At 43.1% G+C, this 13,393-nt stretch overlaps 1 protein-coding gene across 1 annotated transcript in view; it reads left to right on the top strand.

Annotated features, from left to right (window-relative positions):
• CPVL (carboxypeptidase vitellogenic like) overlaps positions 1-13,393 on the top strand; it is a 122,005-nt gene that overhangs the window by 44,026 nt on the left and 64,586 nt on the right. Inside the window, exons 7-8 of the mRNA XM_086693610.1 lie at positions 2,941-3,063; positions 3,594-3,725. Coding sequence (XP_086549736.1) covers positions 2,941-3,063; positions 3,594-3,725 — 255 coding nt within the window. The remainder of the gene's footprint in view (positions 1-2,940; positions 3,064-3,593; positions 3,726-13,393) is intronic.

Raw genomic sequence — 13,393 nt, forward strand, 5'->3', positions numbered from 1 at the left:
CAGAAAGAGCCAAAGAGATGTCCTATCGCTAGGTCTTATAACAAGACAACTTAAGGGATGACCTCCAATAGAGAAAAAATGTTTAGCAGTAATGACAGATTAGTCATTCATTTCTCAAATGTGTCTTCATGGTCCTACTATGTGCTGGGCAAGGTACACCTTGTGAGAATAATAATCCATGAAATGGTAGACTTTACCCTATCACATTAAAAAAAATTTTTTTTAACATTTATTTATTATTGAGAGACAGACAGAGACAGAGAGAGACAGAGCATGAGCATGGGAGGGGCAGAGAGGAGGAGACACAGAATCCGAAGCAGGCTCCAGGCTCTGAGCTGTCAGCACAGAGCCCAACGCAGGGCTCGAACTCACAAACTGGGAGGGCATGACCCGAGTCGAAGTCGGACGCTTAACCAACTGAGTCACCCAGGCGCCCTTGCCCTATCACATTTGAGTCAAGTTTTCTGTAATATTTTTTCAAAAAGAAAGCATTAGCTTTACGAGTTTTGTGTTGTATTCATTTTCGTGCCTTCTCAAATATCTGCTGTGATGCCTTTGACAGAAGAGTTGCCTAATAAACCATTACTGAATGAAGACTGTACAATACAGGTTTACCACTGAAACGATTACTCAAGGAAATTTGGCCTCTTTTGTTCACCTTACAGAAATTATATTTGATAAATGTTCACTTATTGTTCCTCACAAGAGAATATAGCACTTTTGGGCAGCAAACTGCATTTCAGGCATGTAAACACATCTTCTTATTACCACAAGGACTCTAAAATGTGCTCATGGTTATGAATGGATATGTTGTTTTGAGTCAATACTTTGCCTAAATAATTACTACTCCACAGAGGTCTGCATCAGTGAGGAGATCTTGTATAAATTACGCAGATTACGTAATTGTATCATACCTTGGAAGGAGTGTCAGTTTGGGAGTAGGTCAGGGCAGGTTTGATTCTGATTCTGCCACTTAACATCTCTGAGCCTCAATGCCCTCGTATTGAAATGGGAGTAATGGCATCTCCAGCATGCGATTATGGTGTAGAATTAATAGAGCTCTCGGGGGCTCCCAGCCTTTGAACTACAGACCCCTGCAGAGCCTTGGAAATATTACAAAGGGTCTGCAGACTCATAAGTACCCACATGATGCCTTTAGTCTATTTTGAACACACATGCATTCGCGTTTTTCAAATGCAAGTAAGTTAATTCAAGACCATTCATTCAATGACTGTTTACTGAGCACTAACAGATAAACAGCATCAGGCACAGGGGACATACTAACCCGCAAAACAGACGTGGAGCCCTGTGTTCGTGGATCTTTGGTTCTAGTGTGGGTGGGAGAATAATGATGCACAAGATGAATTAGTTGAAGTGCATAGGAAAGTGAATAGGGGAGTTAACCATAAGGACACTGAGGGAAGAGCATTCCGGGTGGCGGGAACAACTAATGCAAAGGCCCTGGTGGAAGGGGCCAGTATGGATCACAATCATGATTATGGTCCAAGACGGGCTGGAGAGGAATGAGCAAAAAGGTAGCAGGGGATAGTGTTAATGAAGTGACCTGATCATGCCAATCCTTATGCCTCCAAAAAAGCACTTTTGCTTTTACTCTGAAGGAGATGAGAAGTCATCAGAGGGTTCAGATTTATGTTCTAGTAGACCACCATCTTGAAAATAGACTGGATGAGGGGAAGGACAACAGCGGGGGCAGGGGGCGGTGGTTAGGCCACTGCAATAATCCAGGCAAAAGTGGAGCAAACCTGGAGCAAGGTGATGAAATATGGGTATGTGAAAACACCGGATCCTGGACCTATTTTGACAGAATAGGTGCAATTGACAAGGCTCGCTGATGAACTTTTGTGGGGAGAGAGAGAGTGTGTGTGTGTGGCGGGGGCGGGGGGGGGGGGGGGAGGGCGGGGCGAAAGAATGGCACCAAGATTTTTGGTCTAAGCAGTTAGAACAGAGTTAATAATAGAGAGGCTGTTGGAAGGCTTGGGGATTAGAGCTTCATTTTGAACATATGAAGTTTGATATTAGACATGAAGGTGGAGATGGTCCAAAAGGAAGCTTTTTAATGTAAAAAATACAAAACGATTTTTTAAACCTCCCTGAATAGTAGCTTTTGTCAGCATAATCTAAAAGCAGAATTATAATGTTTGCATCCACAAAATATTTTAAAATTGGAAAAGAACTTTGTACTTGGAAAGGTTGGAAACAGAGATAGTTGTCAAGTGACAATTTCAGTAGCCAATAAATACTACTCTCCTTTTCCTCTTGCTTTAATACATGTTGCTTTCAAGCTGCATCATCGTAAGTATTTTGAAATCTTACTTTTGGCCTTGGGGGTTTCTTTTTCTTTGTAAATGAAGTTTTCAATGGAGCTTTCTGGTAAGAAAGGTTCTGTGGGTGGCGGAATTGTATTCACTGGCCCATGTTATTTTGGAAGGAAATTAGACTGTTCGCCTATTACACATCCACTTGTCATTTTTTGTGCACCTCACCCATGACTTGCATGTCACGGGTGCTATTTGGGATGCCAAAGGAAGTGACAGAGCTCTGTGCTATTGTGGAATTTACAGCGTAAGGTAAAGAAAATATATGGTATGTCTCATGTGGAAATACTGCTGTCTTTCTTTAATTAGCTTAAACACATAATTTTATACCTTTTTTTAATGTTTGTTTATTTTTGAGAGACAGACAGACAGGGTGTGAGCTGGGGAGGGGCAGAGAGAGAGGGAGACACAGAATCCAAAGCAGGCTTCAGGCTCTGAGCCATTAGCCCAGAGCCCGACGCGGGGCTGGAACTCACGGACCGCGAGATCGTGACCCGAGCTGAAGTCGGACGCTTAACTGACTGAACCACCCAGGCGCCCCATAAACACATAATTTTTATAGCACCAATTTGTGATGGTTCATTTTAACACCCGCCCTTCTCAGTCTTACGCAGGGAAGTACGTGCCAGCCTTTGCACACTATATCCATACATTGAACCCCGTGATGACAACGAAAATCAACCTGAAAGGAGTTGCTATTGGGGATGCGTATTCTGATCCCGAATCAGTAGGTGTCTCCTTTTTCTTTTCTGTTGTGTCCCTGAAAAGATTAAATCCCCTTTAGTCAAATGGAGGCTCCTCTTGCCTTAGAGACCTAACTTGGTAGAAGGAAATAATGTTGCCCAGTTGATTTTCTAATGATTGAAATCTTCCAATTTTTACAAAATGTTTTAAGCTGTCAACTCCCTATGTCAGCCTAGATTGGGTGTGAGTGCGAATGTGGGGCACGCACGTGTGTGTGATACGTTTGTGTGAATTCTGTGCACATGTGGGTTGTGTGTGTATGCTTGTGGTGTGTGTGGGCATTGTGTGTGGTACGTGTATTGTGTATGTATGTACGTGTTGTGTACGTATTTGTGTGTTCTGTGAGATCTGTGTGTGTGAGTGTGTGTGTGTGTGTGTGTGTGTGTAATTGTCTTGTTTGGCTAATTTCAGCACGCGCTCAATGAATTACAAAGGGTTATTTCATCAAGCAAGTGGGTCCCTAACTTCTCTCTTTCTCTCCGTGTGGCATTTGTGTTTCTCTTCTCTCTTCAGATCATAGGGGGCTATGCAACATTCCTGTACCAAATTGGCTTATTGGATGAGAAGCAGAGAAAGTACTTCCAGAAGCAGTGTGATGACTGCGTGAAATACATCAGGGAAGAGAGGTGGTTTCAAGCCTTTGAAGTGAGTTCTGGGGCCTGCGTTGCCCTGGAGCAATGAGAACCATCTGAGGAGGGTCCTAGAATCCCCGTGGCACTCAGGCATTTTGTTGTTGTTAGAGAAGGTCTATCTGGGATGCTGTCTGAGCTCAGGAGGCAGATGTGTGGGCTGGAAATGGAGAAAAGAACTGTCCCGGCCTCTTTGAATTTACTTGGGCTGTATTTTATTTTATTTTATTATTTTTTTTTTTTAATTTTTTTTTTTCAACGTTTATTTATTTTTGGGACAGAGAGAGACAGAGCATGAACGGGCGAGGGGCAGAGAGAGAGGGAGACACAGAATCGGAAACAGGCTCCAGGCTCCGAGCCATCAGCCCAGAGCCCGATGCGGGGCTCGAACTCACGGACCGCGAGATCGTGACCTGGCTGAAGTCGGACGCTTAACCGACTGCGCCACCCAGGCGCCCCTACTTGGGCTGTATTTTAAACCTTCGATCACCTTGGAGTGTTTATCTAACTGTGTCTTTCGTTAACTGTTTTGATTTCTTTAAATGCTGTGTAGCCCTAAAGGCATACCCTATCACAAGGAAATCAGAAGAAAGGCTACCCAGAAAGTGGGTGCATGTGCTTCAACCTATGCTCTATCCACACACAGTGTTTCAGCTGGAGAAGTGGCCCCAGTGTGTAACAAATGTCACACGTTCCTTTGCGTCAGGAACAAAGGTTATGAAGTATAGAAACCAGCACCTTTTACAGAGGGCCACTGGTGTTTGTAAATATTGTCACATTACTTCCCCAAAGCTGAATTTGAGGATCAAATAATATGGGTATATTCCTCACCCTTTTTGTTGGGGGGAGAGTTATTTCAAATCTGAGACTATATACTAGATAGTAAGACATTCGGGGTTTTGTTTGGGTTTGATTTGGTTTTGCCAGTGCACACAAAGACCGTGTATCCACAGTCTTCCTGAAGGGTTTTTGTTTTGTTTTGTTTTGTTTTGTTTTGTTTTGTTTTGCTGCTTTTGCCATAGAGCCATCATGTTTTCTACATGAGTAAATGAGGCAAGGATTGCATTTTGAGGACTTCGGTCTTTTTGTTATTGGGAGCACATCCTGTACCATTAATGCTGAGGCCTGGTGTTAGCAGTCTTCTAGGCACTGCAGGTCAGCTGGTTCAGATCAAAACGAGAGACATACAAACTTAGAAGGGGGTAACAAATATAAAATGCTCCATTTTATAAGTAAGGGCGCCTGGTGTGGCTACAGAGTGTGGATTCAGAATCTCCTGTGCAATTGTAAATGCCAAGGAAGAGGGATCTTACGGGGACAGGGAGGGTTGTCTTTCAACTTGCGACGACTATTTTCAGTCTAGTGTTAGGCTGTCTGTTGTAGTAAGCGGAAAGGGTGAAAGGATTGAACCGTTAGAATTTAAAATTAATATCAAATTTTACATCATGTGAGACCAATAAGCAAGTGAGATATTTGATGTGTTTGTGAGGAAGCATCCAAGAATTATCGATGTTAAGAGGAAAAACATCTGATTGGCCCTGAGGGATAAGGAAAGCAGAAAAGATGTCCATGATGCATGATGCGGTAGCCTGAGCACCCACAGGTTTAGTGAAACAGTTGACAAGTTCAGGTTATTCTTTGCATTCGGAGGTAATGAGGAGACGCCCTGTAAGGTTAGAGTTTCTGCCAAACTAGATTCATCAGGAAAAAAAAATGCAGAAAGACACCAAAATACAGTATAAAACAAAATGAAAACAAAAACAACAACAAAACCTGAAATCTTTGAAGGTATGCAATGTCTCTGTGACCATCGGTCCAATATTTGGAGTGATGAATTAACAAAAAAACCTTTGTTTTTTTCAAGGGAAATAGATAAAATGGCACTTGGGAAAGTAAGCAAGTGCTCGTCAAATGTGTTTCAGTATATGCAATAGAAGTCTCCCAAGAAATCCTGAGACCCGAGAGACTACAAATGTCAAAATCACAGGCCTAAATAATAGAGCCTGTTTGATGCTCTGGTCCCTTAAAATGATTTAGTTAATCAAAGAGCAGTAACTCAGAGCTGGAGGAAACTTTATAGATCATCCTCTGCCCTTACACACACACACAATACACACACACACACACACTTCCTTGGGGAGGAGGCTAAGGCCCAGAGGGCCTGCCTTCAATTGCCAGAAGCCACTTAATAGATTCTGGAAGGCCTAGAGCTAGAATCCACCCCCGCCCCGACACCATTCCCACCCCAGTATTTCTCCTGTGGTTAACTTTCAGGCAGTCTATAAAAATCCTGGGACAGGGGCACCTGGGTGGCTCAATCGGTTAAGCACTGACTTCGGCTCAGGTCTCATGATCTTGTGGTCTGTGAGTTTGAGCCCCATGCTGGGCTCTGTGCTGACAGTGTGGAGCCTAGAGTCTGCTTCAGATTCTGTGTGTCTCCCTCTCTCACTGCCCCTCCCCTGCTCATGCTCTTTCTCTCTCAACGATGAGTAAACATTAAAAAAAATTTTTTTAAATACAAAGATAAAAATAAAAATCCTGGGACATTTAGACATTCTGCAAGGTGCACAGTGGACCGTCTCTGGTCCTGTATTGTCTCCCTTATCATGACAATGTTCTGGATCACAGAGTTCTTTTTGTGAAGCAAGTTTCAACCAGAAACTGGATTTCACAGGTCTGGACCACCCACCTTCTTTATTTGTTTGATAACAAATGATTTTTTACTCTGAAATCAGATCCATGCTTAAGGATTGAATTCATCTTCCGTTGGCGTTGATAATTTCTAAAGATAAATACCCCAAATGCTGCATCCATTCAGGACTACTGCTGGCCTGCAGTGTTCCCTCCGCGTGGACAATTTAGAAAAAGGCGTCTCCCTCTGGGCTGACATAGTCCTATGGATTCAGGGCTTGGCAAGTGGACGCCACCATTGTATGAGCTGTCTCATACATGAGCCATGAGATGGCTCACACAATGGCTGTTTCTCCAAATGCAGCCCAAACCTAGTTATCCAGCTTGGCAAGCAGAACTTTGGCTGGTTCTCCGGCCTTTCTCACCCCTCCACCAGGCATCCCCATGGCGTGCACAATCTGCACAGCCAGAGCCAGTGGTCCTGAGCGACCGTGGCATTGCTGGAGCATACTTACTGCCTCCTCTCCTTTCTACAGCGATGATCCTTTTCATACATGGTCCCTAGGCCTGTGGCCCTAGTAACTTGGATTAATTAACTTTGTTTTTTTTTTTTTTTTTTGCTTTTATTTTTTTTTATTTATTTTTTTTATTTATATATGAAATTTATTGTCAAATTGGTTTCCATACAACACCCAGTGCTCATCCCAAAAGGTGCCCTCCTCAATACCCATCACCCACCCTCTCCTCCCTCCCACCCCCCATCAACCCTCAGTTTGCTCTCAGTTCTCAACAGTCTCTTATGCTTTGGCTCTCTCCCACTCTAACCTCTTTTTTTTTTTTTTTCCTTCCCCTCCCCCATGGGTTCCTGTTAAGTTTCTCAGGATCCACATAAGAGTGAAACCATATGGTATCTGTCTTTCTCTTTATGGCTTATTTCACTTAGCATCACACTCTCCAGTTCCATCCACGTTGCTACAAAAGGCCATATTTCATTTTTTCTCATTGCCACGTAGTATTCCATAGTGTATATAAACCACAATTTCTTTATCCATTCATCAGTTGATGGACATTTAGGCTCTTTCCATAATTTGGCTATTGTTGAGAGTGCTGCTATGAACATTGGGGTACAAGTGCCCCTATGCATCAGTACTCCTGTGTCCCTTGGATAAATTCCTAGCAGTGCTATTGCTGGGTCATAGGGTAGGTCTATTTTTAATTTTCTGAGGAACCTCCACACTGCTTTCCAGAGCGGCTGCACCAATTTGCATTCCCACCAACAGTGCAAGAGGGTTCCCGTTTCTCCACATCCTCTCCAGCATCCATAGTCTCCTGATTTGTTCATTTTGGCCACTCTGACTGGCGTGAGGTGATACCTGAGTGTGGTTTTGATTTGTATTTCCCTGATAAGGAGCGACGCTGAACATCTTTTCATGTGCCTGTTGGCCATCTGGATGTCTTCTTTAGAGAAGTGTCTATTCATGTTTTCTGCCCATTTCTTCACTGGGTTATTTGCTTTTCGGATGTGGAGTTTGGTGAGCTCTTTATAGATTTTGGATACTAGCCCTTTGTCCGATATGTCATTTGCAAATATCTTTTCCCATTCCGTTGGTTGCCTTTTAGTTTTGTTGGTTGTTTCCTTTGCTGTGCAGAAGCTTTTTATCTTCATAAGGTCCCAGGAATTCACTTTTGCTTTTAATTCCCTTGCCTTTGGGGATGTGTCGAGTAAGAGATTGCTACGGCTGAGGTCAGAGAGGTCTTTTCCTGCTTTCTCCTCTAAGGTTTTGATGGTTTCCTGTCTCACATTCAGGTCCTTTATCCATTTTGAGTTTATTTTTGTGAATGGTGTGAGAAAGTGGTCTAGTTTCAACCTTCTGCATGTTGCTGTCCAGTTCTCCCAGCACCATTTGTTAAAGAGACTGTCTTTTTTCCATTGGATGTTCTTTCCTGCTTTGTCAAAGATGAGTTGGCCATACGTTTGTGGGTCTAGTTCTGGGGTTTCTATTCTATTCCATTGGTCTATGTGTCTGTTTTTGTGCCAATACCATGCTGTCTTGATGATGACAGCTTTGTAGTAGAGGCTAAAGTCTGGGATTGTGATGCCTCCTGCTTTGGTCTTCTTCTTCAAAATGACTTTGGCTATTCGGGGCCTTTTGTGGTTCCATATGAATTTTAGGATTGCTTGTTCTAGTTTCGAGAAGAATGCTGGTGCAATTTTGATTGGGATTGCATTGAATGTGTAGATAGCTTTGGGTAGTATTGATATTTTGACAATATTTATTCTTCCAATCCATGAGCAGGGAATGTCTTTCCATTTCTTTAAATCTTCTTCAATTACCTTCATAAGCTTTCTATTGTTTTCAGCATACAGATCCTTTACATCTTTGGTTAGATTTATTCCTAGGTGTTTTATGCTTCTTGGTGCAATTGTGAATGGGATCAGTTTCTTTATTTGTCTTTCTGTTGCTTCATTGTTAGTGTATAAGAATGCAACTGATTTCTGTACATTGATTTTGTATCCTGCAACTTTGCTGAATTCATGTATCAGTTCTAGCAGACTTTTGGTGGAGTCTATCGGATTTTCCATGTATAATATCATGTCATCTGCAAAAAGCGAAAGCTTGACTTCATCTTTGCCAATTTTGATGCCTTTGATTTCCTTTTGTTGTCTGATTGCTGATGCTAGAACTTCCAGCACTATGTTAAACAACAGCGGTGAGAGTGGGCATCCCTGTCGTGTTCCTGATCTCAGGGAAAAAGCTCTCAGTTTTTCCCCGTTGAGGATGATGTTAGCTGTGGGCTTTTCATAAATGGCTTTTATGATCTTTAAGTATGTTCCTTCTATCCCGACTTTCTCAAGGGTTTTTATTAAGAAAGGGTGCTGGATTTTGTCAAAGGCCTTTTCTGCATCGATTGACAGGATCATATGGTTTTTCTCTTTTTTTTTGTTAATGTGATGTATCACATTGATTGATTTGCGAATGTTGAACCAGCCCTGCATCCCAGGAATGAATCCCACTTGATCATGGTGAATAATTCTTTTTATATGCCGTTGAATTCGATCTGCTAGTATCTTATTGAGAATTTTTGCATCCATATTCATCAGGGATATTGGCCTGTAGTTCTCTTTTTTTACTGGGTCTCTGTCTGGTTTAGGAATCAAAGTAATACTGGCTTCATAGAATGAGTCTGGAAGTTTTCCTTCCCTTTCTATTTCTTGGAATAGCTTGAGAAGGATAGGTATTATCTCTGCTTTAAACGTCTGGTAGAACTCCCCTGGGAAGCCATCTGATCCTGGACTCTTATTTGTTGGGAGATTTTTGATAACCGATTCAATTTCTTCGCTGGTTATGGGTCTGTTCAAGCTTTCTATTTCCTCCTGATTGAGTTTTGGAAGAGTGTGGGTGTTCAGGAATTTGTCCATTTCTTCCAGGTTGTCCAATTTGTTGGCATATAATTTTTCATAGTATTCCCTGATAATTGTTTGTATCTCTGAGGGATTGGTTGTAATAATTCCATTTTCATTCATGATTTTATCTATTTGGGTCATCTCCCTTTTCTTTTTGAGAAGCCTGGCTAGAGGTTTGTCAATTTTGTTTATTTTTTCAAAAAACCAACTCTTGGTTTCGTTGATCTGCTCTACAGTTTTTTTAGATTCTATATTGTTTATTTCTGCTCTGATCTTTATTATTTCTCTTCTTATGCTGGGTTTAGGCTGCCTTTGCTGTTCTGCTTCTGTTTCCTCTAGGTGTGCTGTTAGATTTTGTATTTGGGATTTTTCTTGTTTCTTGAGATAGGCCTGGATTGCAATGTATTTTCCTCTCAGGACTGCCTTCGCTGCGTCCCAAAGCGTTTGGATTGTTGTATTTTCATTTTCATTTGTTTCCATATATTTTTTAATTTCTTCTCTAATTGCCTGGTTGACCCACTCATTCGTTAGTAGGGTGTTCTTTAACCTCCATGCTTTTGGAGGTTTTCCAGACTTTTCTCTGTGGTTGATTTCAAGCTTCATAGCATTGTGGTCTGAAAGTATGCATGGTATGATTTCAATTCTTGTAAACTTATGAAGGGCTGTTTTGTGACCCAGTATATGATCTATCTTGGAGAATGTTCCATGTGCACTCGAGAAGAAAGTATATTCTGTTGCTTTGGGATGCAGAGTTCTAAATATATCTGTCAAGTCCATCTGATCCAATGTCTCATTCAGGGCCCTTGTTTCTTTATTGACCGTGTGTCTAGATGATCTATCCATTTCTGTAAGTGGGGTGTTAAAGTCCCCTGCAATTACCACATTCTTATCAATAAGGTTGCTTATGTTTATGAGTAATTGTTTTATATATTTGGGCGCTCCGGTATTCGGCGCATAGACATTTATAATTGTTAGCTCTTCCTGATGGATAGACCCTGTCACTATTATATAATGTCCTTCTTCATCTCTTGTTACAGCCTTTAATTTAAAGTCTAGTTTGTCTGATATAAGTATGGCTACTCCAGCTTTCTTTTGGCTTCCAGTAGCATGATAAATAGTTCTCCATCCCCTCACTCTCAATCTAAAGGTGTCCTCGGGTCTAAAATGAGTCTCTTGTAGACAGCAAATAGATGGGTCTTGTTTTTTTATCCATTCTGATACCCTATGTCTTTTGGTTGGCGCATTTAATCCATTTACATTCAGTGTTATTATAGAAAGATATGGGTTTAGAGTCATTGTGATGTCTGTATGTTTTATGCTTGTAGTGATGTCTCTGGTACTTTGTCTCACAGGGTCCCCCTTAGGATCTCTTGTAGGGCTGGTTTAGTGGTGACAAATTCCTTCAGTTTTTGTTTGTTTGGGAAGACCTTTATCTCTCCTTCTATTCTAAATGACAGACTTGCTGGATAAAGGATTCTCGGCTGCATATTTTTTCTGTCTAGCACACTGAAAATCTCGTGCCAATTCTTTCTGGCCTGCCAAGTTTCAAAAGAGAGATCAGTCACGAGTCTTATAGGTCTCCCTTTATATGTGAGGGCACGTTTACCCCTTGCTGCTTTCAGAATTTTCTCTTTATCCTTGTATTTTGCCAGTTTCACTATGATATGTCGTGCAGAAGATCGATTCAAGTTACGTCTGAAGGGAGTTCTCTGTGCCTCTTGGATTTCAATGCCTTTTTCCTTCCCCACTTCAGGGAAGTTCTCAGCTATTATTTCTTCAAGTACCCCTTCAGCACCTTTCCCTCTCTCTTCCTCCTCTGGGATACCAATGATGCGTATATTATTTCTTTTTAGTGTATCACTTAGTTCTCTAATTTTCCCCTCATACTCCTGGATTTTTTTCTCTCTCTTTTTCTCAGCTTCCTCTTTTTCCATAACTTTATCTTCTAGTTCACCTATTCTCTCCTCTGCCTCTTCAATCCGAGCCGTGGTGGTTTCCATTTTGTTATGCATTTCCTTTAAAGCGTTTTTCAGCTCCTCGTGACTGTTCCTTAGTCCCTTGATCTCTGTAGCAAGAGATTCTCTGCTGTCAGCTATACTGTTTTCAAGCCCAGCGATTAATTTTATGACTATTATTCTAAATTCACTTTCTGTTATATTATTTAAATCCTTTTTGATCAGCTCATTGTTCATTTGATCAGCTGTTGTTATTTCCTGGAGATTCTTCTGAGGGGAATTCTTCTGCTTGGTCATTTTGGATAGCCCCTGGCGTGGTGAGGACCTGCAGGGCACTTCCCCTGTGCTGTTGTGTATAACTGGAGTTGGTGGGCGGAGCCGCAGTCAGACCTGATGTCTGCCCCCAGCCCACCGCTGGGGCCACAGTCAGACTGGTGTGTGCCTTCTCTTCCCCTCTCCTAGGGGCGGGATTCACTGTGGGGTGGGGTGGCCTGTCTGGGCTACTTGCACACTGCCAGGCTTGTGATGCTGGGGATCTGGCGTCTTAGCTGGGGTGGGTAGGCAAGGTGCACGGGGGCAGGAGGGGCAGGCTTAGCTTGCTTCTCCTTAGGTGATCCACTTCAGGAGGGGCCCTGTGGCAGCAGGAGGGAGTCAGATCCGCTGCCGGAGGTTTGGCTCCCCAGAAGCGCAGAGTTGGGTGTTTGCGCGGAGCGAGCAAGTTCCCTGGCAGGAACTGGTTCTCTTTGGGATTTTGGCTGGGGGATGGGCGGGGAAGATGGCGCTGGCGAGCGCCTTTGTTCCCCACCAAACTGAGCTCTGTCGTCCGGGGGCTCAGCAGCTCTCCTTCCCTTTGTCCTCCAGCCTTCCCGCTTTCTGAGCAGAGCTGTTAACTTATGACCTCCCAGACACTAAGTCGCGCTTGCTGTCGGAGCACAGTCCGTCAGGCCCCTCCGCTTTTTGCAAGCCAGACTTGGGGGCTCTGCTTGGCTGGCGAGCCGCCCCTCCGCCCCGGCTCCCTCCCGCCAGTCCGTGGAGCACGCACCGCCTCGCCGCCCTTCCTACCCTCTTCCGTGGGCCTCTCGTCTGCGCTTGGCTCCGGCGACTCCGTTCTGCTAATCCTCTGGTGGTTTTCTGGGTTATTTAGGCAGGTGTAGGTGGAATCTAAGTGATCAGCAGGATGCGCGGTGAGCCCAGCGTCCTCCTACGCCGCCATCTTCCCTCTCTCCATAACAATTCTGGATTAATTAACTTTGATGCAGAAAACTAATCGAATACAATAAGAAAATTTTGTATTAAACCCAAGAGCATGGCCAGAAGGAATTGAAGACTAGGAGAGACCTCAGTGTGACCCTTGGGGAGCTAGGGTGTGTGTGGTAGAAGAGGCGTGGCCTGGGCTTGAATCTCAAGTCTGACGTTATTAGTAAGGCGTCCTTGGCAAGTGGCTTAACGTCTGTGTGCCTGTTTCCGCCCCTGTAGAACTAGGATACTGGTAACCTATATTCTTACCTTGTAAGAAAACCTAAAATCGCACCTGATCGTCGATTTTGAAAATGTGCTGAATTCATCCTTTTATAAGAGCTCCTTACACACTCAATTTCCTCATCCCAAAACATCCCAGTGTTCTCAATCTCTTTTATGACAATCCCTTTCATCTTCTTGCCCTACCCCACAGCCTGCTTCAGCCCTGCTGCT

Source organism: Puma concolor, chromosome A2 (genome assembly GCF_028749965.1).
Source record: "Puma concolor isolate L17-30 chromosome A2, mPumCon1.1.hap2, whole genome shotgun sequence".
Lineage (NCBI taxonomy): Eukaryota > Metazoa > Chordata > Mammalia > Carnivora > Felidae > Puma > Puma concolor.